General features: G+C 40.5%; 1 protein-coding gene across 5 annotated transcripts in view; it reads right to left on the bottom strand.

Annotated features, from left to right (window-relative positions):
* Nucleotides 1-27,717, bottom strand: part of ARHGAP26 (Rho GTPase activating protein 26) — a 407,506-nt gene that overhangs the window by 61,534 nt on the left and 318,255 nt on the right. For all 5 annotated transcript variants that reach the window (XM_084884972.1, XM_084884975.1, XM_084884973.1 and 2 more), the window contains exon 20: nt 16,508-16,661. In XM_084884972.1, the coding sequence (XP_084741098.1) occupies nt 16,508-16,661 (154 nt within the window). The remainder of the gene's footprint in view (nt 1-16,507; nt 16,662-27,717) is intronic.

Consider the following 27,717-nt stretch of genomic DNA (forward strand, 5'->3'; position numbering starts at 1 on the left):
CCACATTCTAACACTGAACCAAACTGGGTAGACCTCCACTCAGGTTCTAGTAAGCCTCCCTTTATACCACCTCTGGGACAGGATACTGAATTGTACCTTGGTAGGAATAAACTCCTGAGCTGACATTTCTGGAAGTAAAAGAAGAGCCTGGATAAAACAGCCATGTATGCAAAGAAAATTACAGCAGGAAGAGTTTCTTTGCAATGATGAAGCAGGGTGCCTGCTTGTGGGCACAGGACCCATTGACTTGTGCTGAAATTAAAGGCAGAACTTAATAGCTGGCTTGTGAGGAAGAGGGGCGTTGGTCTATGATTCAGAATTTCCTTATAGATTGAGAATCAGAAAAAAAGAGCCCTCACCCTACACAGAAATCTAGGTGTTGCAATAAAACTTACCAGCAAAAGTTTTCTTGACCCATGGCAAGGCTCGGTCCCTTTTCACTTATTTTTTATTTATTTTTTTATTTTTTTTCCTGGCTAGTCTGACTCAGAGTTTAAAGAACTAATTCTCAAGAACTTTCTTTTTCCATATAAGGCCAGAAAGCCATCCTTCAAGGTATGAATTAAATTCTAATTTAACAGGATATTTGGTGTAGGGCTTATACAATATTAAAAAGTGTTACAGATTTTTGACTCAAGTATTGTTTGGGAGGAGGGGAAAAGTACTTTCCCGATGGAGAACTGTCCGAATGAGAAATTCTGTAGTGATAGTGGGGGAGACTTCAACCAATTAACTGCCACCCGTCCAAAACAGAAACCATTCCCATTTCTTCCATATATGCTGGAATATTTATGAATTTAAGTTACCACAATTTTCTTTATAAACCCAGAGATGTCACTAACAAGTCTAATTTTAAAATTTGGCGATCAGAGTTCATATGTGAGGTTTGCAGCTAAAGATGCCTGTGGTGTGTGAGGAAGGTCTGCAGCTTGCATTGATAGGCGTTTATAGTATACAAAGGGTCAAAAAAGCAACATATTCAAATGATCAAATTCCAAATTTTCAATCTTTTTTCTCTCTATATCTTTCTTAGGGTCCAAATTTTAATTTCTTTTTTGGCATCTAAAATGTTAGGTCCATGGAAACCTCTTCAGAAAAAAAAACACATCCACATGCACTTGGGACATTTCACCAACTTTTCTTTTATAAACCCAGTGCTTGACAAGCTGCAGAGTCTGAGACATAGGAAGGTTTCTGGCCAACAGGATAGAAAGAGTTGGATCACAAAACTAGAACTCCCCCTTTCATCTCTCTCAGTCAGCTAGACCAAGGCAGGCAAGGAAAGTATAAACGTCAGTGTAGATTTAGAAGATGAAGTAGGCAGATTACTGAAAACCTGCTCACACAATGTAAACAGAAAAGACAAAATAGATTCAAACATAAATTAATTTGAGTGAATGACCAGGCCACTCACTTACTACTGAAAATCTGTCTCGTATTAACAGCAATGCTGTTACATATGCAGATCTGACTTCCCCGATCTGGGCTGCAAGAGATTTGAAGGAAGGCTATTTCTTTTCTATTTCTGGAACAGTGTCCTTAACAGAAGGATTTAGTAAGTGTTTGCTATTGACTAGGAAGGGACTATCTGTCAGATGTAGCCAATTTTGAATGCTGACATCCGTGAGGGCTCCTTGGTACAGCAGCAAATATTCAACTGGTGGTGCCATATTCCACAGAGGCACATAAGATTAAAATAAGTCTGCATTCCTTTGAGATTTAAGAAAGGGTAGAATATCGTACAAGAGCAGTTGGTGGGTATTTTTCTGCAAAAAGTGACTTCACTGCAGTTGTCCCTTGGACAGTGCTGTGTCTGACTGCTATTGGGATGACCCCACGGCCATGTTGGTCATTAACGTGTAGATCTTGTCTCTACTGGGTGAACGTGTCCAGGTCTCCCATGACTCAATTCTTGACTCCTGATTTCCTGCCAGTTTATTTTCACTGAGACAATTGCATAGTGTAAGTGATGCCATGGGATGACTAAAGGCATATTTCCTCTAATTCCACTTTCACACAAAGGATCAAAGGAAGAAAGGGAAAGAGGATGCACTGTGTGTGTGAAAGGGTGTGGGCTTTCTCCCCAGAGGGAATGGAGAGTTATATGGCATTCCTACCATGAGGTCCGTACATTGAGGCATGGTGTATGGAGGTTAAGCAAGAATATAGGCTTCTTCTGAAACAAGAGTCAAAGTCAACATTTCTTTGAAGAAACCTCTCTTATGCTTCAAGATTGACTTTTCCAACTTTCAAGCAGTCTTCTTCCGGTCAAAGCGCTGATGTTAATGGGCTCTCATCATCCTTGACTTAGATGTCTGAGAGGACATAATGAGGGCCTTGCCAGTCTTTCTCCCATTCCATCCGAGTGCTATTCTAAATTCTAATCTGAAAGTTTCACCTGCTAAATCTTCTAAGGTTTTGAGTGCAGTGGTGAACACAATGAAGCTGAACAGGATTTTTCAACTTGCCTAAAACCCAGGATGATTCTCTGCTTTAGTCACTAAATAAACAAAACAAAAACACTTCTTTTTACTGTGTCTAATCACAAACAGTATTTCTTCTATTAAAGTAGAAGCTGAAAAGGATCATGAAAATACTAAATTGTCCCGTTTTTCATTAGCAGGAAGCAGGTGATCATACTGCCTAGAAGGCAGGTGACAGTGACGAATAGAGGTGATTTCAGCAGTGCATCTAGGGTTACCAGGGCAACTGCTAATTATTATTGAGTAACTCTAATGTATCTCCACAAAGGTCAGGAATTAAGGTTTTTCCATTATACTCATTTAAAATGCGGCTTTCAAAGGAAATTGGGTGGGCAGAAGATGGAAGATGACAGATGGAGATCAGGTGAAAGAACTATATATAGCTCAAGAAAAACTGAACTGCTTAAATTTCACTATGTCAGCTGAGGGGCTAGAAGAAGAGTTCACAAGTCGCTAGCTGCTCTATGTAAAATATGACTTTCTGGTTTCCTAAGTTAGGGCTTCCCAAATTAATAAGAAATCTGATATCAGTCCAGATGTAAGGGTCTAACAGGACCCACTCTACTTAGCTCCCTAGACAAATTTCCTCTGCCGTCCCCAGGGTTACCAACTGGAGCCTTGGACAAGCCAGCCTGATGTGGAGGAGACATGTGTCTATTAAATAATGCAAACAGACTTAATTTTATTATCTTACACCAAAACCAACACCTTCTTGGTATCGGGCCTATTCTTCAATCAAACAGCATCTCCTTATGCAAATCCCTAGCTTTGAGACTATAATAACCTTTAAAGGTTAAAGAAAATTCCTTTGCTCCCTTTGGCAGCACATATACTCAAAACTTAATGATACAGCATGGCCCCTGTGCAAGGATGCCAGGCAAATTCATGAAGTGTTCCTACTTTTAAAATCAAGTCATCATGCTGTATGCCTTAAACATATAGAGTGATGTAGGTCAACTGTTGTTCAATAAAACTAGAGAAAAATAAAAGCACATGTATTAATAAATTCCTTCTCACAAAGATGCACCCCACAACTTTCAGGAGACAATAAAAGAAATGGTGATTTCAAAACTGGGGAAATCTATGTTTATTCGAGGTTTCAAACCAGAACAATCAATGCATGCACATGTAAAAGAATTCCAATTCTACAAAAGAGTATTGTTGAAAAAAAAGAAGCCATACTTACCTGGCAGGGGAGATACCATGATCACTAAAAGAAGAAGCCAGTGTTGCTTCTACCACAGGCTACTGTCCCATCGGACTTCATCAGAGACATCCACAGATTCATTCCCCTGCATCTTTCCAGAAATATTGCATACATGTACACATATCTGTGTATATGCCCTGGATTCTTATATAAGTAGGACCATGCAATGCTCACTAATGGTTTTTAAATCTAGCTATGTATCTAAATCACTTCCAGAAGTTTAAGAAACATACCCAACCCTAGCCATTTTGGCTCAGTATATAGAGCATCGGTCTGCAGACTCAAGGGTCCCAGGTTCGATTCCAGTGAAGGGCGCATGCCTGGGTTGCGGGCTCAGTCCGCTGTAGGGAGGCATGCAGGAGGCAGCCAATCAGTGATTCCCTCTCATCATTGATGTTTCTATCTCTCTCTTCCTCTCTGAAATCAATAAAAATACATTTAAAACAAAGAAAAGAAAAAGAAATATATCCAAAGACAGGTCTCACCCCAGATCAATGAACTCTGAGGCTCCAAGGAAGAGGCCTAGGTATTGGTATTTTTTATATGAGGCTCCTCAGGCAATGCTAATGTATTATACAGTGGGCTCTGAGAACCACAGTGGCTCTTGAACCTTGCTTTTGCCCTTAATGCACCTGTGAAGATTGCTTCATACCAGTGCATACAGATTTACCTCATTCCTCTGCTGTCCTGGATAGTGCTCCTCTCTATAATTTATTGAGGCAGTGCTTTATAATCGTTTGTGGTCCCAATCCTTGGCTTTTATAAGTACTGCGTGATAACCAATTGCACCACTGGAGCTCCGACGCAATCCTTGGTTTTTATAAATGGCATGCAATATAAGTCTATGCTGGACTCTCCATCCTATCCTCGGGGAGTAACCAGCATGGAATCCATCAACAGAGTTTCCCCGCACCCTCTGGATTCCTGTTGGGTTCACCCAGGGGGAGCTCTGACAGGAGATTAGCAGGAGGAAGGAGAGCGACAGGGTACTTATTCCTGTCTTCTTTTCTGATAGGTTGCTTCCACCTGGCTGGGTCCCTCGACTGACCAAAGGTCCTTTTGAGGTGTCAACTCTATAGAACTCTCTCCTCTTCTGAGTTCTGATAAACACTTCCTACTCAGCCATTCAGCCTAAGGATAGTAATTATTTGTGTGCCACTACTCCTGCCCCCACTCCTTTGTAACAAACCCTCCTTGAATTATGCTATTTTCAATGTGCTAAAGTTTCTTAGGATTCTAACTGCTTCCCCGGATAGACATCTTTGCTTTTATTTCTTTGTAGAAAATATCATCTCGGTTATCTCCAAAGATATGGTTCCTTCACATAAGGCAATGAGGTGGTCCTTGTAGCCACAATTTTATCCCTTTTCTGAGCATTTTGACAACAGCCAGGAACAGTCCCACTGCTTGCTTGAGAAGGAAACTGACAGGCACTGGAAGAGAACCTGACAGAGCAAATGCAGGGAATGACTAAGGTCAGAATTTCAGAATAATTCCTTCCAGAAATGGTGTTTCTTTTTGCCACAATGACAGTCCAATTCACAGAGTCACAGGCTGCAAAGGAATTCCTGAGGATCAATTATCCCCCAGTGGAAACTCAGGATTGCAATTAGGTTCTAGCCTAATTAGTATGGGTCCAGTTGGTCCATCCAATAGAGATACAATAGGGCAGACGGCTTAACAAAGCTCTCCTGAGCAAACACTAAGCCTGCTGACTTGGAGCAAACAGCTTGAACCCTGTCTCCTAAGAGGAGCACTTCTATTGACTTCAGTGTATTTTTTATTGGTAGTTAATTTAAGGTGAGGTGTTTTAATTTGTTTTAAAGTGATTGTCTCAATAATTTTAATCAGGGTTGGTTTGTTTCACACCAGGATCAAACAAACAAAAGCAAACACTGAATATCTACTGCCACCACTAGGAGAAATCAACCCTAGGGGACTGTTCATTAGTAAGAGGGCAGCCTAAGAGCAAATACTGATAAGGAAATAAAAAACAATAGTAGCAACCAATTTTTATTAACCACTTATTACGAACCAGGCGATTTAGTAAGTGGTATACAGGCATCATTCCATCTGACACTCACAGCAACCTTGAAGGTGGGTCTTACTATTCCTTTTTTTTTTTTTTTTTTTTTTTTTTTTTTTTTTACTATTATTATCATTGCACAGAATAGGTTTAGCTCAGAGAAGGCAAATCACTTGCCCAAGTTGACACAGTCAGAAAATAGGATGCACTACGGCCTTCATGGGTTTTTCCTACACCAGATCCCACACCTTTCTGTGCACGATTGACCCTATTGTGTCCTTCAGTTAGCTATTTGTGGCAGTAAATTTATACATGAACTAAATCTCCATTCTCCTGAAGGATCTCTGCCATAATAATGCCAAACATTATGAGAAATACATTTTCCCTCTCAAAAGAGGAGTATTGATTTAGAATAGAATTTCCTGAACTGTGGAAATGTGGCATAACACATGCCCTTAGGGAGATTCATAATGGACATCCCTCTTAGTCAGGAATCTGCTGAACTTTATCCAAGTCAGTCCTTGCCCTTCCACCCGTCCCCACTCCCGGCACAGAATGGGGAATGCTGACTCAGAAGTCTCCTCTCTCGAACATGCTGATGTGAGCCTACCCCTTTCCTCATATCACATACCCCAAAAGCTGGTTTCCTTTCAAGCCAAAGCTCTTGATTTTCTCATGTTATACATAGTAGGTGCACATTTTAAAAAATCTGTTGGCTTGCTTAACTGATGCACCAACCTTCTTATTTGTGACCACAATGCATGCATTTGCAAAGCAGCTGGCTGGCTTCCCTGGGAAGCTGGAAAGTGCAGCACCAGTGAGCTAACTGGGTTTCCCTGAGTAGCAAACCCATCAGTCCTTAGCTCAATAAGTTTTGACAAATCTCAAAGGCTAAGAGCAGGCTGTTCTTGAGCCACACTACTGTCATCACTGCAGGCACAATCAGAGTGCCAGTGGCTTTACAATGAGACAAATCCTGACTTTGTTCTCCTAGAAGTCAATCACCCTAATGCACTAGGACAGTGATCAGCAAACTGTGGCTCGTGAGCACAAACGGCTCTTTGGCCCCTTGAGTGTGGCTCTTCCACAAAACACTACAGCCTGGGCGAGTTTATTTTGAAGAATTGGCATTAGAAAAAGTTTAAGTTTAAAAAATTTGGCTCTCAAAAGAAATTTCAATGGTTGTACTGTGGATATTTGGCTCTGTTGACTAATGAGTTTGCTGACCACTGCACTAGGACCGTAGACTTTAACACCTGTCAGAATCAGGGCTTGTTAAAACAGTGCTGGGCTCCTCCTCCGGAGCAGCCGTTGAACTGTAAGTCTGGAGTGGAGCCTGAGAATGTGTATACCTAGCAGGCTCCCAGGTGATGCCATCGACTCTGGTTCCAGGAGCACACCCCCTGAGAAGCACTGCCCTGGGCTGAGACTCTGCCCAGAGTCTGAGACCAATGAAGTTGGCAGTAGATGCTGCTTCGTTTTTTAGATTCTTAAAGCAGAGGAGGGGTTAAAAATAAGATCCCGATGCCTTTTCTAACTAGAAATGTGTTCTCAGCTGAGTAAGCATCTGCTCTCCAGACTGACTAAAAAGGTTTAAAAGACAGTACTTTAACTCTAATATGATTTTCAGTTACCCAATTTAGGGTCTGAATTACCAATAAGATTCCCCCAATTTTTATACAGAGAGAAAGAAACAACTTTAAATCTAACCCTAAGTGAGAAAAATGGCATTTTAGAGTTCCCTCCAAGTCTCCTTGCAGGCATAATTGTACCAAAAGCCACACAACAATCTTAAGCCTCTTTCCTTCCCCCAAAGACTCTACTAAAAAATCAAGATTTAAAATGCCTAACACCCACCTATACACATACAATGCAGTGCCATGCGGCAGTTGGGGGCAGCTAAATTCAGGATGAAATTTATTCATTTGTTTAATTCAATTCCAAGGCTTTTAGCATCTAGTGTGTGTGTGTGTGTGTGTGTGCCCTGGCAAATTTTGGAAATTGTATAATATCAGCAAGATTAATTTATTTGAAAAAATACACAGCCTCTTTATGGGATTTTAGCTTGCAAAGGGGGAAAGAAAATAATGCATGTGAAAAAAACACACACACATTCTTCCATTTGTGATTTTGCTGTGCTGGAAAACAGGGATGTGGCTAAGCGCCGGAACTGTGTCCCATCCCGCCTCCTCCCACACCCCCTCTGCTGACAGGCTGTACAGATCCAAGCGCCACTGGCAGCCCTGGTGCTTGGGAACAAAATCCTGCTGGGTTATTAAAGTGTGTGGGCTGCCTCAAGCAATTTCTATGTGAAAAAGAACCGCTAGTGACCGAATACATTTATCCAAAAAAAATCGGATGGGTCACCAGGCAGGAATCCCCACCCTCAACCAAGGAAGCCAGCTGGACTCCTGACTGGAGAGGGAGACCTTGGCTGGGGAACCGGAAAAGCTGACAGAAAGCCACTCAGAAAACAAGAATATGGCTCACACCAGTGGCCACCTCTAAAAAAATGGGAACGTGCCCTGGTACTTGGAGATGCTGTGTGGCGGTGGCGGCTCCAGGAACCCTGGGTGTCAAAGGGGTGTTTGGAGGCTTGTCCACGAAAGGACTGTGAATGAGCAGGCTGGAACCATCACAGGAGGAACAGGCAGAGGAGGAACAAGAAAAGGCCACTGACTCCTTGTGAATATGGTTATGCTCTCAAGTTATTTCCCAAGGTGGGGAATGCCACCAAGTTTTCTGGGAAAAGTGGGAAGAAATCTTTTCTACTTGGAGGCTGGTGAGAAACAGAATCCTCAACTCAACAGGAAAGAGCCTCCTCCACAGAACATTGATTCAAACAAAGAGGGAAGCTTCCTCTCTCAAATCCGGGCATTCCAAAGATGACAAAGAAAGATCACTGTAGTAAAATTAGAGCCGCCTTCTTGGGTGTAACTGTATTGGCATAAAGTGGCACTTAGATGGCAAAATCAGTTTAAAAATATGCCACGAATTATCACTTGTGTAATGCATATTATTTACTTTGTGATTCATTTGGCCTCAATAAGTAACAGCTATGCATAAAGTTCACCAAGTATCCATGGGATCTGGAGGTTTCCAAAGTTTTCAGGAATAGGTGTGCCTACCCAGCCTGGTCTTTATTTAAAGTGGGGCAGCACCTGCCTCTTCCTTCTTTTCTCTGATAACTCAAGGGCTGGACTGACTGCTCGGGTCTCAGATTCATGGTGGGAAGTAGTGGGGACAGGTGAGGACATCTGTCTACACACAAAAAATACACACCAGGGCTGAGAAAGTAGAAAGAGAGAAAGGGTACTGTAGGGAGGCCCTCCTAAATAATATTGACTGACATTCATGGTGATAAAAATGTAAATGAGATAAAGAATGATCTCATTTAACCATCACACCTTTTTGAGGAGGGTACGATTACCCTATTTTACAGATGAGGAAACTAAGCCACAAAGAACTAAAGAAATTTGCTTCCTTCCCCTTCAAATCCATACCTCCTTAACTCTACATTAGTTTTTCCTTAAGAATGTAACAGCTCTGATATATTATATAGTGATTTACCTCCTATATCTTCTGCAGGGGTCTTCAAACTTTTTAAAGTGGGGGCCAGATCACGGTCCCTCACAGAGCTGGAGGGCCGGACTATATGAACTACTAATTCCTACTGTAACACCTCGGCTGCGCTCACTGCCCAAAAAACCTGGCAGGCCGGATCAGACTCCTCTGTGGGCCGCATGTGGCCCGCGGGCCGTAGTTTGAAGACCCCTGCATTAGAATATAATATCAATGAAAAAAGAAACCCTGATTTTTAGAAATCACTGTATCTTTAGCCCTCAAACTGATGTCTGGCACACAGTAGGTGTTTAAATAATATTTGTTAAATGAATAACGACAGAATTTTAAGTAAAACATAAGTAAAATTTCAGAGATATCTCTGAAGGCAAGTTTCCCCCAGATTTCATCCAAGAGCAATTGCATCAAAATCAGGAGGAGCCAATAGCGCTTCAGAGACCAACAGCGCCTCAGAGAAACAAGTCTGCCTGGAAGCAGCCTTGTTTATCCTCTGAATTCCAGGGGCTGTGCTCCCGCCTCTCACTGGCCACTAAGATGGGAGAGGACGGTTGACTCTGGCAGAATTTGAAGGTGCTTGGCATGCACACATCTTTTAAGTCACCAGAAATAACTTGGAAATGCATGTATGTGTATGCTAAGTGGAAAAGAAGAGAAAAATTCATTTCATTGATGGGGCTACTGGGTAGTAGTTATTTTTTTGGAGTAGGGACCTCTTAGGAAGAGAGAACTTCAACCCCCCGCCCACTTTGCTGTACTTATTCCTCCATCTTCTAATCTTCTTTCCATCTTAACAAGCCCCTCCATATTTACCCCAGTGATCTAAAGCAGCGGTCGCCAACTGGTGGTTCTTGGACCACTTGTGGTCCATAAGGTCCAAAAGGTTGGTGACCGCTGGTCTAAAGCATTCACCTAATCATTTTTAATTTGGAGGATGACTGCAGTATCTTAGGCAGTGGGATGGGCCCTGACTTTTGTTTATTTCCTCCTTAAAAATCACTGTCTTCCAGAAGGTAGTGGAACAACGCCAACTCTATTATTCATTGTGAGAGGAGAGAGTGACTTTTCCTCCTGCAGTCCATTGAACAAGCTCTGTTCTTGGACAGGTCAGACATTAGTCTGAGTGCTGAAGATACAGTGTGCCAGACATTAGTCTGAGTGCTAAAGACACAGTGATTTTTAAAAATTAGGGTTTCTTTTTTCATTGCTATTATATTCTAATGGATATAGGAGGTAAATCACTATCCAATATATCAGGTCAACCCCATTCTTCCACAGGGAGTGAGGAGAGGGGAACGTTCATGACCAAGGGCTGGCACTGGCTCGTTGATGTTAGTGCCAAAATTACCCAGCATTTCCTGCTTTCCATGCCAGTGCTTGAGCTGTCTTTCTCATTGCTTCAACCATTACCTATGAGTTTTGTTTTGTTTCTTAACTTCTTAGAATCTCATTTATGAGTCATTTTCTTTCAAAGAAGATCCTAAAAATTGTCCTCACGCTGCCACTACTCTACAGTAAGAACCTTCTATCCTTTTCTAACTTACCCAGGTAACCCAGCCCCATGCCAAGGTAGTTAGTTGCCCTTGACTCCATGGTCACAAACTCACAGGGTTGTGTCGTTAATTATTACTGAATTAAATTGGTCCAAATTCAGTGATTTAACACAGCCACAATGTGTTATTTTTCATGGATCTCTGGGTTGACTGGGGATATTTTCTGTTGGTCTTTCCAAGACTCACTCATGTGGCTTCTTTCAACTGATTGTTGTCATGTGTGTAGGCTAGGCTGGGGCAGCTGGGATTTTCTCTTGGAGGCTAGACAGAGCTCTTTTACATGACAGCTGTGTACCAAAAAGAAAGCCTTGTGGCCTGGGCATGTAAGTCACATGATGTTACTTCTACCATAATCTATTGGCCAAATAAATCTAAGTGTAAAGGCCAGCCTAGATTCAAAGACTCTTCCTTCTAGTGGGAGGGGCTGCTAGGATTCTTTGGCCATATTTAATCTATCTCAGGCCAACAGGCAAAATATATAAAAGGCCAAATGTGAGAAGATAGAGACCGAAGAACATCATCTAATACCAAGTAACATATGGATTCAATGTGGTCATATTTTATAATTTTTGAAAATAAGCTAGAAATCTAGATTTAAAAAAGTATATAAATAGATTTTATTTTTTCAAGCAGTTTTAGGTTTACAGAAAAACTGCTCAAAATAACAGAGTTTCCATTTTCCTCTACCCACTGCCTAAATATTATTAACATCTTTCATTAGTGTGGTACATTTATTAAAACTGATGAACCAACATTGATACATTATTATTCATTAAAGTTCATAGTTTACAACCTGGGGATTTGCTCCTTGGGTTGTACAGGTTTTATGAGTTTTGATAAATGCATAATGTTTTGTATCTACTATCCAGAATCATTTTACTGACTCTATAGTTTTGCTTTTCCTGAATGTTATATAGTTGGCATCATACCAGCTTTTTACAGTGGCTTCTTTCATTTGGTAATATAAATTTAAGATTCATCCATGTCTTCTCATGACTTGATAGCTCAGTTCTCTAATTACTAAATAATATTCCATTGTACCACAACTTGTTTATCTATTTACTTAATAAAGGACATCTTGGTTGCTTCCAAGCTTTGGCAATTCTGAATAAAGCTGCTTTAAACATTTGTGGGCAGGTGTTTATGTGGACATCAATTTTCACCTTATTCGGGTAAACACCTAAGAGTGTGATTCCTAGATTGGTCATGTGATAAGTCTATGTTTAGTTTTGTATGAAACTGCCAAATTATCTTTCCACATGGCTGTCTCATTCTGCATTCCCATCTGCAACACATGAGAGTTCTTGTTTCTCCACATCCTCACTGGCATTTGATGTCAGTGTTTTGGGTTTTAGCCACTCTAATATGTGTGTAGTGATATATCATTGTTTTAACTTGGAATTCCTTAATGACACAAGATGTTAAGCATCTTTTCATGTGCTTATTTGCATCTGTATGTCTTCTTTTGTTAGGTATCTATCTAGATATTTTCCCCAGTTTTTAATTGTGTTGTTTGTTTACTTATTGTTGAATTTTAAGAGCACTTTGTGTATTCTGGATACTGGTCCTTTATCAAATTTGTTTAGAGTCATTTATTTTTTATTTTATTGATTTTTATAATAATTGAATTTCTTGGATAACATTGGTTCACAAAATCATACAGGTTTCAAGTCTACAAGTCAACAAAACATCATCTGCACAGTATATCATGTGTCCAACATCCCAAGCCAAATCTCTTTCCATCCCAATTTTCCCCAGTTTGCCCACCTCCATCTACTCCCCATCCCCCTTTCCCTCTGTCTATCACCACGCTGTTTTCTGTGTCTATGATGTATGTGCGTATGTGTGTGTGTGTTATATATGTGTGTTTTTGCTTAATCCCTTCACCTTCTTTAGTTCAGCCCCTCCCCCCCTCCTCCGCCCCAACTTTGCTCCCCCTCTGACAGCTGTCTGTCTGTTCCAAGTATCTATGCCTCTATTTCTATTTTGTTCTGTGTTTACTTATTTTCTTTTCTGCAAATATTTTCTCCTAGTCTGTGGCTTGGCTTTTCATTGTCTTAATAGTGTCTTTTGCAGAGCAGAAGTTTTTAACCTACAGTAAGCCCAATTGACCAATTTTTAATGTAATAAACTATGCTTTTGGTATTGTATCTAATTAGTCATTGTCAAACCTAAAGTCACCTAGACATTCTTTTATGCTGTCTCCTAGAAATTTTATTGTTTTATATTTAGGTCTAGGATCTAATTTGAGTTAATTTTTATGAGAGGTATAAGGTCTAGGTCTAGATTCTTTTTTTTTTTTTTTTTCAGTGGATGTCTATGAAATCTGGATTTTTGTAAGAAGTGTCTTGATTTTAAAGATTTGATAGACATATACTGGTAGTGCTAGGGAAGGAACTAGTAAGTTGCCCTTCCCTCATCACATGACTATAGGCTATTTTTCCATCTTGGATCATCTCTGCTTCTGTCATATACCTTATCTCAAATGCTTTCTTTCTTTACTTTTCATTTTTTTTTTTTTTTATTGATTTCAGAGATAGGAAGGGAGGAGAGAGATACAGAAACATGAATTATGAGAATCGTCTTTTGGCTGCCTCCTGCATGCCCCCCATTGGGTATGGAGCCCACAACCTATGCATGTGATCTCCTGGTTCATGGGTTGACCCACACAGTCTGGGCTGGAATGTACTTCATCCACAAATAAAATCGTATCTAAGGCCTACCTCACATTTTGTCTACCCTACCTTCTCCAATACTCTGACTGGTGCATGTACTCATCAGATATTCAGTTAATAGTTGCTGAACTCTAAACACACTTATAAGCTACAAGTCCCAATTAGCACTGCCATATACCACTGTCTTTCCTCCTTAGCCAGGCTTTAAACTCTTTTTTCTCATTTACCCAAGATAGCTTAGCATAGGTTTGGTCACAAAATAGGAGAGAATACTTGCTGACAATTTCAGGCTAGATGGACTTTTGTCCTGGCTTACCACATATCCTTTGGTCTTCAGGAGGACCTGCCAAAGATTTAAACCCTGCAGTCTTGCCCTGGCATGGCTAGAATGGTGGCATCTCGAATTGTGATGCGTGACTTAGCACTATGCCCATACAGACAAAAGGGGCCTGATCTCCTTGGAGAATTAGCACCAATTTACCAATGAGACAGCAAAATGTAGTCTCTGAAGTACCAAAGGGTGCTGAGTCACAATGTGTTTCTTTCATTTTGATTGTTACACAGTCACAGTGATCGTTCCAGTCATTATAAAAATAATGAAAAACAAATGAATAAAATAAAAAGAACAGACCGTTTTCTGGTGACTAGTTCCCTACCTTATGCTCAATTAATAGTCAAACAAGCTAATGGTAATCCACCACCATTGATTCTGTGTTTTGTTTTCATCTGCATCATTCATTAAGTGTTCCCATTCAAGGCTTTCTGTGCACTTCAAAGTGAACAGTATTGAAGGGAATGAAAGGATCCAGAATGGAGGCTAAGACCCACTGGTCCCAGTTGGCTTCAACTGAGCCCAGTCACCATGGCACAGTGTGCTGACAGACTTCACAGAATCAATTTTCTTAGAGAACATACTGTGACTTCTGTTTGCCAGGACTACCCCGCCTGTATCTATGTCCACTCAGGCAAATTCCACACAGAAAACAATGGGAGTCACAGCATCCCACTGCCCTGAGTAACAGAAATGGTCATTGAACCTCCTGGAGAGCCTGCAGGACCTGTGTGCTTGGCCTGTGTTTGGGGCATGGAAAACTCTGGTGTCTGTGCTGGGATCAGCACTCCAGTCTCAAGAACAGTCTGCCTTGAGCTCAAGACTCACAGGTGTCAGGCAGACCTTCCCCGAGCTCAGCAGCACCACATATCTACCTCTAATCCTCCTCCTAAGAATAAAGGTAGAACTGTTCCTGGTATCACCCTCCCTTCCCTGGGAAAGCCCTTCCCCCCAAATCTGCAGCATTCAGGGACCCCCCCCCCCCCATATGGTGTGGAATAGACTGAGTCACTCCACAGTATTTATGTAAAACAAATCACAAGACAATCAGAAAATAAAAAGCCTAAGCCCCCTCTTCCAGGACCTGTTTAAAAGACCCCCCCCCCCCCTTTCTACTTAGCTGTTCAAGCAGCCTCTTTGGACAAACTGTACTGAGCAGTGACTCAGGGGGCTCCCAGCCCTTAGCTGCTGAAAACAAAGATTAAAGAAAACTAGTTGGTACGACAGCTAGAATCAGAAGATATAAAGCAGCCTGGACTAGAAATTCATCTTTGCTCATGCTGAGCAACAAATAACCTCAGCAACTGGTAGGTACAGAGATTAAACAAAATGGGGGTGGGGTGGAGAACAAGAATCTCTTTAATGGCTTAGGAGCACCTGGGACATTCAGTCTGGCCATGGGGAGTCAGAGAAACTCACTGCCCATAACCAGAACTTGTTAAATTATTTTGAGCTCTTAAGGCACTGGTCCACTTCTTGGTGAAGAAACGTATTAACCAAAAAATAAGTAAGTCATTTAACTTCCTGAATATCAAGGTAGGATTTAAAGCCAATAACTAAAATGAGACCTGACTTTCTCAATGTATGATTTCATCCTATACTGTTGTTGTATTCTCTATATAATTACCTCTTAAGTTGACTTTAGAGTCATTTTTCCTCCCAAACCTTAATGTACCTTAGACCCTACTAAGGCAAAAATTGCTGGACCCATTTTGCACATCTGTAACCATCTTAATGAGATAGAATGCTAAGGTGCATTCATTCACACACCTTAGCCTAGAGAGGGGCAGGAAAAGGCTCTGTTATCCCAATGCCTCACCATGTAAAACAACTGCCTGAGAGCAATCTGTGGCTGAACCGCAAACTATTTTCACTAGAGAAAAGCAAAGTCAACTCTGCTTTTCCCGAGTCTTATACAACTGCAGCCTCAAAGTCCAGCTGTGCTGGTCATGGCCTCACATTCTTTCCGCAAAGGCTCTGGTTGACACGATTTATGGGGTGGTCTGAGGAAGCATGCTAAGCAATGTGGGATGAAACCACAAGGGAGGACTTTCTGGCTCTAACAGAGTACATCCAATTTCCGTGGAGGTTTGGACAAGCAGCCCCAAAACTGCCTGTCTTGGCTATGGGTGCTTGAAACCCAAGAATGAAGCAACAATGGTGCTCCTCTTTTTTAGCCTTTGTATGTGATCACGGTCACACTAAGGTTGGAAGGGCTGAAGGCCCAAAGGGCTACTGGGAGCTCTTTTTTTTTTCTGGAACTGAACATTGTCAACACAGTCAGGGAGGAGGGAAACCAAGACAACATGTATGAAAGAAACAGACCTGGCTTGTGATCTACTGAGCTACTACAGTGCCTGGATGTTCATAAAACCAAAACAAATTGCTTTTCATGCCCAGCAGCCAGCACAGGCAATAGCAATAGCCATCACCAAAGCATCTCAGCAGGATGGCAAATCATAGATCACCAAGGCCAAGAAGCGGTATGTTGTGAATAATGATTAACCCGTAACAAACTAGCCAAGCTCCAAGTTTAGGGAAACTTAAATAACGTTCATAGGGCGATGCTCAAAGTCAGATTGGGCCTGAGAGCAAATTCTCAGCAGAATTGCTGACAGAGGGCCTGCCGTAGCAGGCAAGCAAACATACTTACAGTGAGTTGGGCCGGGTGGGTTTGAGCACATCCAGGTCTGGGTCACTGGAGTTCATGTTGGGCTGTAAGCTGCTGCTAGAATTAAGGATGCTGTTTGCATTTGATGAGACGACAGATTCCAAACTGGAGTTAATGATGCTGTTTCTTTGTTCTTCTGGGGAAAAACAAAAGGACACAAGCCCCATATTATTACTCCATAGGGGTAGTCTATTCCCACATATATAAAAATTTACAAATATTGAAATTAGATTGAGATCTCTGGGCCAGTGAAGCTAAAAAATGGGACATAAGAAAGGATATGAATGACAAGTGAGAAAGGAAATCAAAGAGGAATAGGTCACCTGAAATTTTAGAGTAAAGCCCCTCCTTAGTTTGATAGGACATACCTCCTCCCCAAGCCCCCACCCTTTTAATTTGACCAGCCTTTTTCCTAAGAGTAGCCCTACCACTGTTCCATAAGTTGTATCTTATTTTGACTGGCAGATGGTCAGAGCAGAGAACAACCTCCATAGCCCTTTGTGTTCAACCAGATCCACCTGGTTTCTGTGCCATTCACCTTTTATTCAAACACTCCTGCCCCCATGTTGTCTAAATTGCACAGGCCACATCCTACCTCTGATTCTATCGCAAGTAACCATCAACGTCTACTAGTTGGTCATCTACTTTCTTATGACTCTGTAATCTAAATTCCTGATGCTCCCTACATATATCCTCTGGGTTGCTGTAGCTCTAGCCAATTGATGTTTAGCTTCAAGTTAGTTCTTTGTATATTTTATTGATTTTTTTACAGAGAGGAAGGGAGAGGGATAGAGAGTTAGAAACATCGATGAGAGAGAAACATCGATCAACTGCCTCCTGCACACCTCCTACTGGGGATGTGCTCAGCAACCAAGGTACATGCCCTTGACGGGAATCGAACCTGAGACCTTTCAGTCCACAGGCTGACGCTCTATCCACTGAGCCAAACCGTTTCGGCTCAAGTTAGTTCTTTGATTAAAAGATGTGTAAGGGCTACAAAGTAGTTTGCATATAAAAAAACTGAGTCCAGGGTCCAAGCAGTCATATTAGTGTTTGGAGTATATTACCAGACCAGGAGGGAGAAACCTGAGTTGATTTCAAGATTCCACCCTTGACTGGTAGTATGGCCTCAGGCAATTTTCACTCACACTCTGTTTTTTGGCTAATTCATCTATACAATGGGGAGAATGAGCTGTCCAGAGGATTAAGTGAGATCATTTGCAAGAATGTGTTTTGTAAACATCAGACATTGCTTAAAGAAAAGAACTTTCTTTTTTGTTAATCCTCACCCAAGTATATTGTTTCCATTGATTTTTAGAGAGAGTGGAAAGGAGAGGAGGAGAGAAAGAGAAACACTGATGTGAGAGAAACACAACAATTAGTTGCTTCCCTCATGTGTCCAGACTAGGGTTTGGAATCAAGTCTGCAACTGAGGTACTGCCTTTGACCAGAATTGAACTTAGAACCCTTTAGTCCCCAGGCCGATGCTCTCACCACTGAGCGAGAAAAGAACATTCTGTTTCTTCCCCTCTTTAAAAACTTGGAACCACTACCTGAAGAAAACATTTTTTGCTGTGATTTAGCTAAATGACACAGGCACCACTGCTATAGCAAAACATTGGGGATTTAGAATGTCATTCTTATCCCATGTTACCAACAGATATGCCATATTGAAATCAACTGATATTTTGAGCAATCGATTCACTCATCAAGAAATATATCTGGCCGAAACCAGTTTGGCTCAGTGGATAGAGCGTCAGTCTGCAGACTGAAAGGTCCCAGGTTTGATTCCGGTCAAGGGCATGTACATTGGTTGCGGGGTGTGTAGGTGGCAGCTGGTCAGTATTTCTCTCTCATCGACGTTTCTAGCTCTCTATCCCTCTCCCTTCTTCTCTGTGGAAAATCAATTAAATATATATATATATATATATATATATATATATATATATATATATATATATATAAAAGAAATATATCTGAGTTAATCTTCACTGGACTGTTTTGAAATGAGCCAGATGTATACCATATCCCTAAGGAGAAAGACGAGGCTCACTGACATGGTAGTTAAGAGGTGGACATTTGAACTATGGTGTCTTTAGCCAATAAAGGGGGTGATGTCATGGTAAAAAATATTTCTTCCCTTATACTAGTCATGTCAGTAAAAATATATTATACTTATTAAATGATGTTAGATTAATATTCACATTACACACACACACTCACACACACACACACACACACACACACACACTACACAATGATCCCTAATAGCTTCGCAAATTTTCAATGTCATATTTAAAACCCTACAGATGAGTTAAAAACACCGTAAGGCTATTGGGAGACTGTGTAACTTTTAAGTAGATTTTGAAAAAAGTATATTATTAAGTTGATTCCAGAGATTTAGACCAGTTCATATTTTAAGAGCTTAAATTCCAAACGGAAGCAACAATGAAGAAAGAGAAACCAAAAGAGCTACATTGAACCAAGATGTAGGCAGACTAATAGGGCCTTTGAATGGGAACCCGCTACTGAGAAAAACAACTCTAAAATGACATAATTAGGGGATCATCTAAGGAATGGTTATGCCACTTATCAGTATGATTCAGTATAAGTAAAAATTTCCTTTGCACAAAGTACTCATATCAAGATTTCTGCAAGACTATGAGGAGCCCAAGATCACCATATAAAAAAAGGGGAATACTATACCTCTTTGGAGTTCAATAGAGATACTTTCTGCTTTATACAGAAGGAGAGATTAATAGTTTTATAAATTTTAATTTGAGGCCAAGTTTGGATGACATAATTCTTTGAATTCATAGGAAACAGAAGAATATAGCTGTAGCTCATATTTTTCTTGTGATTTTATTTACTTATCCATGAGAAGGTTGTAATTCTGTAAATTAAAAAACAGTATCTTGCTAAAAGTATATTTGTTTTTCTAAAATATTATCAGGATTTTTTTTTCTGCCTTACTATATAATACATTAGAAAAAGAGTATGTGAAATGAAACCTTCTTCAATTTTTATTTATTCAATGAATGTTTAATGAGTATCTACTGAGTAGCAAATACAGCACCCAGTTAGCAGATTCTTAAATTTATTCCTTGGTATTTTATTCAGATGCCTACTGGTATATTTGTTAACTTGCATTATATTTACTTAACCATATGCTAACCTTATTTAGTAGACTATGAGCAACCTAAGATTGGATATCTGTCAGATAACACTTTTAAATCACAATGGAAAAAAACATTACATAAAGATATTTTGCGTTATAAAATAAAACATTTTATCAGAATCCTAGTGCTCATAAAAAGATTTGATTCTGAAAACTAGACTTAGATAAAGATTTTAAGAACATATCTCCTATTACCATTGTATAGACTGGGGTTCTTCATGACCTAACGAGAGAGCCTATAGCATTTGAAAGATGGTATTTGAATAAAACTCACAAAAGGAGTGAGGATGGGGTGGGAAACAAGAACGTGACCCTCCCTGGGCTAGGAAAGTCAATGGAATAAAATAGGTGGCTACACCCAAATTGAACTTGGGGATTTCTAGCATTCCATTTACTGGAGGACATTAGAATTCTTTTTTTAAGAGATAAATTCTTTTTGAGGTTTTATTTGGGCTTATATTAAAATATATAGAATCTTTTATATATGTCATAACCTAAAAAACAACAACAATACAACAACAAAAGCAAAAGGTCAGGGAAAGGAGTTAATTGTTCAAGAAGAGGAAAAATATATAATTAATCAGATTTCATAGTTTTGTAGCCAAGACAGCCAACTATGCACCCTAAAAGGCATCCTCTTTATTGGCCTACCTGGGTTAGCCACGTGATAAGGAAAACTGGGAACCTGGCATTTTCTGACTACCCAGCCATTACAGTTTCATTGGATGCAAGACCTCAGCTAGTAAGACTGGGAACTCCCAGTGGATACTTCTCAATGAAATGCTGACAAGTCTTACTGAAGGTGAGCAAGAAGTTGAATATTATTCCTGAGATGGGGGAGTGGGAAAGATCAACAGCAAATCAAATATTTTCTTAGTTGTTGCAAACTCTAGAGCAGTGGTTGCCAACCAGTGGTCCATGAGGTCTGAAAGTTTGGCGACTGCTCTAGGGAGACCAATTCTAGGGCATTTGAAATGAATTAAAAAAAATAAAGAGAAAGTGATACAGTAATGTCACTCAAAACAGGAAGATTTTATGTTCTCCTGACAGGAAAACATAATGAGAATAGGCAGCCTAAAAAGTAAAAATAAAATAAATCAAGTAATTCAAATACGAGAGACAGCTGGACTTGGAGTTACTGATGATTCACACCAGCTCGGCATCTTCATAAGAAGGTATTAGAAGGACTGATGGCAATTACATTACTGAAGGAAAAAATTATAAACTACTGGACTGAAAAAGAAAAACAACAACCGGGTATGAGTCAAATCAACAGGATCACAGAGAACCATTTAAATGACCAAGAGAGAAAGAATGCTCACAAGTCAGGAGTAATTCTAAACCAGGGAAATTCAATGAAAATGCTTGCTTTCCTCAAATATGTTTGTCAACAAGTATCTCTCTTCGTAGTAATCACTGAAAACAAGAGCCCAGAAATAAGGAAATGATAGACGCAATCTTCAAACAATTGTAAACATCTATGAGTAATGTATTGGATGCTTTCAGGAACATATGTTCAACAAGGAGTGACAAACTGGATGAGGAGCTGGTCCTTAAAAATACAGACTACTCTAGGGCTGGGACACATCTGCCCAAGCAGAAAACATCAGGCATCCGTCAGTGACTTTTGAGGTCAGCATCGGCTCATCCATTCCTGCTTAGTCTGTGCATAGTATCTGCTAAAGCTCCATGAATAAGTGTAAGCTAAATAATAAATATAAGGCCACAATAAACAATCAAAATGTGTTCTCCTAGCACAGAAAAAGGCAGTTCTGTATGATTGGGTTTTTCAGGTGTGTCCACACTGGGACCGCTAATGTCCTTAAAAACAAAGTCCTGGTTACAGAGGGCAATGTTTTTTTTGTACAAATCAGGAGCGGAAAAACATGAGTATGTAACCAAATCACTGCAACTAAAAAAAGAAAGCCACAGAGTAATTTTGGTGATATTGTACTTGTTCTGGGGGTTGCCATGGAAATCTGGGAGCTAAGCTACTTCACTTTCCATATTTACTAAGTGTCTCCTGCTTGCTCTAAATGACAACCCCACCACATACGAGAGTCAGGGTCTCTGTTTACCACAGAACCCAGAGGCGAAGCCAGGAACGCACATGCGGTGCCAAGCTAAATTCACACGTCTCGGCAGGCCTGAACACGTCTGGCCCACTGAAGAATATGAAACACAGACCTTTGAGGTCACTTTGGGGAGATTTCCCAACATGCATGGAGGTCTTTCAGAATACAGGCTAGCATCTCATCTTTCTGGATGTCCAAGCCTCACTGGCAAAGAGGAGGGAGAAGCTTTTTCTTTTTCTTTTTTTCTTTTTTTTTAACAGCAGCTCATGATGCCTCGCAGAGCCGGAAGAGGCTAACACTCCACATGATCAAACAGGGAGGAAAGGGAGTTGCCAGACAGGGGGAAGTTCTGTAGAGACCCAGGGGTTTATGCAAAATATATTAAGGCAAAAGGAAAATACCCAGTGGCTTTCCTATGTGTGGTGGGGAGAGAGGTATACTTTCTCCTGGCTTGTTAAAGTTTTGCAATGAGGTCTGCAATGTGTCATCTTGACAAGATAGGATGATAATAGCATGGCAGCTTAATGAATTTTGCAATAAAAAATGATGAGTGTACTGCAATTTCAGAGTTTACCACCTCTGGGAAACACCCAAGTTCACTGGAAGCTTGGAATCACTTTTTGAAGTAATTTTGTTTCCCTGTAACTTTGTTTTAGATACTGGTGGCGTGCCAAGCCACACTTCTTCTGAGGTGGTCTGATTTCACGCTGACCCAGCCTCAGTCCCTATGATAAAAATAATCTTTAAAAGCAATGTGGGCAGTGTGTTGGTACACATGTAAACTATTTGGGCAATATTTTAAAAAATAATCTTAAAATGTAGTGTGGGCTGTGACTGGGCTAAACAATGAGTTGATGCATGAAAATCATGGTCAATTGTTTTGACCACAGGACACAGATCATGATGCTACAACCTGTGGCACGTTGTCTTCAGCAAAAACCACCACTGATTTTAGTCCTCTGTGGATTGAATTATTCTCTCCCCATGGCGCTCAGAACAACGCTTTACTTTGCAAAGGGAAAGGATAGCAATAACACAAGAAAAAATAGGGAAGTCATTGTGGCTGACCCAGGACTGAATGGTTCAGGCAGTGGGACAATGAGGCACAATGGGGATACCAGGACTTGAAACAAGAACATTTCAAAAACTAAGGTGTACGAATGAGCCTCTAATCAATGCTTAACAAGGAGTTGAAAAATGAGTTAAATGGATACTCTCCCACTCATAACTTAGCCCCTTTTCTGCCTGAGAACTTACTTTTGAGTGAAGACACTGTTCCTTTAATCTATGGTCCCTCACTATCTAAGGGAGTCCACATATAGACTTACATTATTGTGCTCCAGAAAGAAGACAATTATATATTTACATATTTTAATAGCATGACACATTGCAAAATGGGTTTGAGATGGTAACTAAAATGTATAATTAGGAGGTTTTGTTTTGAATAAGGTAAAATGAATCAATGCATAATAAATATGCTTCTGTTTCAATTTACAAAGTCAGGAAATACAAATACCCTACCAGTATTTTGGTGTGTCAATATCCAGTTGGTTTTCTATATGTAGAAACATACACACACACACACACACACACACACAAACATACTTTTTTTCTTTTAACGAAGTGGGATAAAATCATATCTACTGACGTGCTATCTACTTTGTTCACTTAGTGATAATGCCAGAGATCTGAGCCTATTATGTGCTTTTTTTCCATTTACTGATCTTGAACTTCTTCCCTGCCAAGGGTTTTCCACAGCATCATTTTGTAATGGATGCATCAACTATGTGGTTTTCAGTCACACATGATAACCACACATATTATAATTAAGCCAAGAGCCACATTACACCTTACAGCCCATGTGACAATAGGAACCCATGCAGATAAGCACGTCGTCACCTGCCAAGACAAGCAGGTGTGTCCAGAATGCGCATCACCTGCAGAGGCAGCCTGAGAAAAGGCACCGGAGGCAGCCCTGCCTGCTTGGAGAAAGGCATTATGTAAGACTTTGAATAGTATGAATTCCCAGTGATTTTTCAACAAGGAAGACACACATGAGAAGTACATGAGCTAAGTTCTCCACCTCTCACTGGGCCTGTCTGGGACAGGGTCCAGGAAGAATTAACTGAACTAAAAGAATTAATCAGAACTATAATCCCAGCAGCTGGTTAACATGATCCCTGTAAAGCAAATCCCAAGAATCCATTCCCACCCCCATCAACACTGTACAACTCATCCCAAACTGCTGATGTATTTGCACTCAAGCATCAAACGGGCTCTGGCTGAGCCAGGGAGACTGCATAACCCTTCTGCAGGGGCCTCTCCTGGGGAATGTGCAGCCTCGGATGTGGGGAGAGATATTTAGTCAAATGTAAAGGAAAGCTATAGCTTGATGATAATCATCATAATTGTAGCTAATGTTTATTAGGTGCTTACTATATTCTAGGCCCAATGTCAAGTACTGTGCATGCACTGTTTCACTTAATCACAGTAATTTCCTTCCAAGAAAGCTATTACTAGTGATAGATTTTACAGATGAGAAAAATGGAGGTTCGGACAAGGAAAAGTAATGTACTCCAGGTCTCCGAGTCAAGATGGCACAGAAACAGTGCTGGGAGGCACAGAGCTCCTACTTTCAATCACCACGCCAGGCCGCCCCCAATCCTGAAAGACAAAGAGATGTTCTGGTAATGACAGAAGACAAGAAACCTAGATGGTGCCCCCTCTCCCAAGCCAGTGCTTCTTTACTTAGCTGTCTTCAGCACTGCTCGGGAGCTTTTAAAATACAAATGCCTGAGCTGCAGAGCCAAGACGTGATTCAGAATGTACCAGAGAGGAAACCAGCCACCTGTATCTCTAACAAGCTCCTTACATGACTCAAATGTGCACCCAAGAATAAGAACTGGTATTCCAATCAATACATTTCCACACCTTGGTGGATATACTAAAAATCTGGGACAACATAAGTGATAAATGTCACCTTGCAACTTCTTAGAAGAAATCTAAAAGGTACAAGAGCTGGTTGCTTGTTTCCTCTAATCCCGGGTTCTACTTTCTACATTTGTTCAGAAAACTAAAAGTACAGTTTGCTTATCAGTGCCTTTAACTTTGATATCCCAGTGCAATGTCTGTTGTGTGGTGTATCTGCATGGAAACATAGATATTAAACACTAATATCCTTTGCTACCATTTGACTGTCAGCACAGTTGAAAAACCTGGCAAGATGACCCCCAGGAGCCTCCTCTACAGGAAGAGGAAAGCAGCTGACAATCTGAGTCCAGAAGTGTTAGCACAGAGTCACTTCTGAGAGAAAAGGATGGGCTCCAACTTCTGTACAGAGCAGGGGCCCTGCGGAGAGGTGGGGGGAAACGTGTGCTGATGGGGAACATTGGAGCCTCTCAAATGGAAGCACCAAGCAAACTACTCTGGGAGTTTCAGGGACTGAAGAGATGGCTGACCCATGAAAGACTAAGGAGATAATAAACTGCAAGTACATCACTGAGGAGAAAGGCATTACTGGGTTCAAAAGAGGCAGATATGCAGACATAAGGGGAAATGAGATTCTGAAAAATATCATATGCCAAGTTTGAAGGTAGAGGAGAGGTCCTGTGTGTATGTGTGTGTCCACACTAACATGATCTCTTTAACAAGATATTTGCTCTGTGGCAAGAATCTGAAGAAAGGTAAGGTTACATCACACCTGGACAGGTGTCACATTATGAAACTACGCACAGCATGTCTATATCACTGAGTGTCTGCAGTGATATAAACAACCAACTAATATCTGAACCCAATTCTAGTCAAGCGGACAAAAGAAAAATTTTTATATTTAAGTTACATGAAGGATCTGAATCTGTCAAAATTCTAGAGCAAAGTCTGTGGACTCCAAACTGTGGTATATACTCCATGGGCAGAACACAAAACGATTCTGGGATTGGATATGGATGAACATTCTTTATCTTAATGGTTACATATTTATTTTCCTGTATATTAGAGAACAGAACAGTGAGACCATCAAACTCACGTTTTTGGAGCTTTAACTGAATAGGAATAGGCCATGTAAAGAAGTGAGTTGATTTAAAGTTGAAGCAAAGACATGTATTAAACAAACATCAGTGAATGAGTTATGTGGTTGTGGAACAAAGAATGAATGAAGGTTTATGAAAATGATTCAGGTTTGGGAAGTAGGGAGCTAGGTATAGAAAAAGGCATCACAATGAAAAACATTGTAACATTGTGATCACTAAATATGCAATTATTATTATGGAATACACATTATGGAAATGCAATTTCTCCTACAAATCAGCTGCCAGATCTTTATATTTGAATTCCAAAGAGTAAACTCAGAAAAGAGCTTTGATAAAGCAGTCTTCTGTCTTTAGGGAAACATACGGTGTGTGAAGACTTTACTGTGCATTGTTACTTGTTCATTTAACCCTGATGGGTGACCAGATTACAACCTAGGAGAGGCGAGTGCCAGTAGAACAGTCTTCTTCAGCATCAACTCACCCAACTCCTATTGTTCTCTTTAAACCAGCAGAAATATCATTCTAGTTTCCCATAAAAAAAAAAAAGATTATTAAACATATTATTAAAAATAATATTCACCTACACACATCTATATACTTTTCAATGAAAATGTTTCTTCTCTGAGAAATGGGGGAGAAGCTAAGCACTCCACAAATATTCAAGCATATGGAGATTTTGGTGTTGTTTTCAGACAGCATTTACTAACATCTGGAGGAAAGAGGTATTGCTTTACCCTCTTCCCATCTCTCACCCCTCCGTCCGCCATCTGCAGACAGGGCCAGCAGTTGGCTTTGCAGCTTAGGCAGGTCTGATTTCACACATCCTTAACTTTCATCCCTTGCCTTGTGATAAAATTAATCACGGGCAAGGATCTAATTGATTTTCTCCTGATCTCCATTTTCTTTCCTACATGCTCCCAGACTATGCTTCTAGGCCTGTCCCAGAGCTGCCTCTGCTTCAGTCTCATCATGACCTCGGCACTATGGAAAGCTTAGCAGCATTTACCAGCACTATCTGATCTGTCCCCAACTGCACTGTACACGTTTGTACAAAACATGAGGTGACCATGGCTCTCCTGGAAACCTGAGAAGCACATCACCTCACAGTCTTGTTCGTGGCAGATGTGGGTGTAGCCAGGCCTTTTCCAACTGTTTGCTGGTACATGTGGAGGAGCCCAGGCCATGTGGACACCACAGTGAGAATGCGCCAAGCTAGACAGTCAAGAGGAACACAGATTATCATTGGAAGGGAAGCCAATCCAGGTACAGGGTCAAAGCCCATTGACCTAGAAATATTTCCAGGAATTTATCTTAAGGAAATGATCATGAGTATGAATAGATTTAGCTACAAAGATCATAACAGTAGCTTTATTCATAAATGCAAAAATATATGAATCATCCAAATGGTACTAAATACACCAAGGTGCAGCTGTGTTGTGGTATACTGTGATACCTTTAAATGTATGATATTTGGGGTGTTGAAGATTTGTTTTCAGGAATTATAAGGAAAGCCATCACTTTTAAAATGTGAGGGGCTACTAAAACTCATTTTTGTAACAAAGGAAGAGAAAGATGCCAATCCTGATAAGGAACCTCTTCTCTTCAAGGTAAATCAGGTCATTGTTCCACTTTGTGTTTTGTCCTTGTTGTAGTGATAATAATAACAGCCATCCACAACATTTACTGAGCATGTACTCTGCACCAGGCACAGTTCGAAGTGCTTTAATCCTCACAACAACCCTGTGAAGGATGAACAACTGTCTGATCAATGAGCAGTAGAGGTAGAACTCTCACCCAGCTCACCAAGGCAATGTGGCTGGCGCCATGTGTCTTATTTTATCTATCTATCTATCTATCTATCTATCTATCTATCTATCTATCTTTATGTTTTCACTGATTTTAGAGGGGAAG

The sequence above is a fragment of the Pipistrellus hanaki genome (assembly GCF_964339955.1).
Source record: "Pipistrellus hanaki genome assembly, chromosome: 5".
NCBI lineage: Eukaryota > Metazoa > Chordata > Mammalia > Chiroptera > Vespertilionidae > Pipistrellus > Pipistrellus hanaki.